The following is a 1,665-nucleotide window of genomic DNA, read 5'->3' as shown; positions in this document are numbered from 1 at the left end:
TTTTTTTTTTTTTTTTTTGCCCTGTGTTGCCACAGGTCTGCCTTGCAGGTCCTCCACAAAGCATGCGAGGTGTCACGCCGGTTCAACTATTTCCCAGGGGGCATTGCCCTCACATGGATGGCCTTCTATGAGAGCTGCATCACCTCAGAGCAGAGCTGCATTAATGAGTGGAATGCTATGACCGACCTGGAGACCACGCGGCCCGATTCGCCCACCATGTTTGTTGACCGGTGAGACCCTGGAGCAGCAAGTGTAACATGACATGTAGGAGAACCAGGCTGTAGTTTTTTTTAGGCATTCACCTACAGTACACACACCTGATTTAATTATTGCTTGTGCTGGAAGAGGACTGAGACAAAGTTTTGGTCTTACCTGAGCAAACAGTCCCTGTCATGTGCATGTCCTTAGTCATGGAGTAGATTACAACGCTTTAGACACCAGCTGTTACACTGTTATGCTAATTTTCCTTCAGAAGGCACCACTGATGTATTGACTCATTATATGCAGGCCAACCGAGCGAGAGAGAACAGAGTGTCTCATTAAAGCCAAGCTACGCAACATCATGACGTTTCAAGACCTGGAGAACATCACGTCCAAGGAGGTATGTGCCAAATTAACACCTCAGCAATGTGTCGATTTGAGATCTGTCTATAATACAGTAGGATAAAGATACACCCTGTCAAATATATAGTTTGGCTTAGAAGTCATTCACCCTGACATTGTGCATAGATAATTCAAGAAGTGCAGAAAACAAAAATAAGTTCAAAACAGAAGTATTAGTGTATGAGTCACTGTGGGAAATACGCTGTAAAACTTTGTTTAGGAGATAGATTTTTTTTTTTATGCTTTTGATCCACAGATCCGTAACGAGCTGGAGCAGCATATGAGCTGTAACCTCAAAGAGTACAAGGAGTTCATAGACAACGAGATGCTTTTGATCCTGGGTCAGATGGACAAGGCCACACTTATCTTTGACCATGTGTACTTGGTAAGAGTTTTTACTTTATGCTACCTATGCATGGTATTATATCATGCGTTTACATTATTTTCTTCACTTTTCCTACATGCTGTTACTCAAATACTGTCACACTGTGGTTTATTCTTTTCTCAATATAGTGGAATCAGCCTTTAATAGTAAACCCCAGGAATCATTCTGACTGAAATGTTTCTGTGTCTTTTCCCCCGTAGGGCTCTGAGTGGAACGCTTCGAACCTGGAAGAACTACGTGACTGCGGGTGAGCTGATACACAGATATCACGTTTTCCTGATTTAATACTAAAAGGTGTATTCTTATACAGGATTAAATATATTCTATACATGTATATTTTTATCTGAAAGTTACTATTGTTTGTAAATAAGGTCTTGATACAAATTTTAGCTCAAAAAGCAAAATGCATTTATTTATGAGTTTACTGTGTCGACAGGTGAGATGTGCAGTGTGTTAAAGACAGTGTTAGACAAATCTTTGTTATCTAGACAGTGTATTGATGGTACCGAGTAAATGTAGCCAGTAAAACAACATGCCATATCGTCACCTTCCTAAAATAATGGCCTAAGTCATGTTTTGACAAAAATGTTTTTTTTGCCTAAATCACCCCCTCATGATGCTGGCCACCTCTGGTAAAATCGCCTGAATCCTCAGTTGAGGGGAACATGCAATTCTAC

At 40.7% G+C, this 1,665-nt stretch overlaps 1 protein-coding gene across 1 annotated transcript; it reads left to right on the top strand.

Annotated features, from left to right (window-relative positions):
- Nucleotides 1–40: 40 nt before the first annotated feature.
- LOC111668602 (protein phosphatase Slingshot homolog 1-like) lies at nt 41–1,235 on the top strand (the record flags this gene model as incomplete). Its single annotated transcript, XM_023424681.2, has 4 exons — nt 41–230; nt 508–601; nt 860–988; nt 1,189–1,235. Coding segments are annotated over exons 1-4 (383 nt in total), but the record flags the coding sequence as incomplete, so codon positions are not given.
- Nucleotides 1,236–1,665: the final 430 nt, after the last annotated feature.

This window comes from Seriola lalandi, unplaced genomic scaffold (assembly GCF_002814215.2).
Source record: "Seriola lalandi dorsalis isolate HSWRI2012SDOR001 ecotype SW California unplaced genomic scaffold, Sedor1 jcf7180002004158, whole genome shotgun sequence".
NCBI classification, from domain to species: Eukaryota; Metazoa; Chordata; class Actinopteri; order Carangiformes; family Carangidae; genus Seriola; species Seriola lalandi.
The sequence above is the reverse complement of the archived record's forward strand: the minus strand, read 5'-3'. Positions and strand labels throughout refer to the sequence as shown.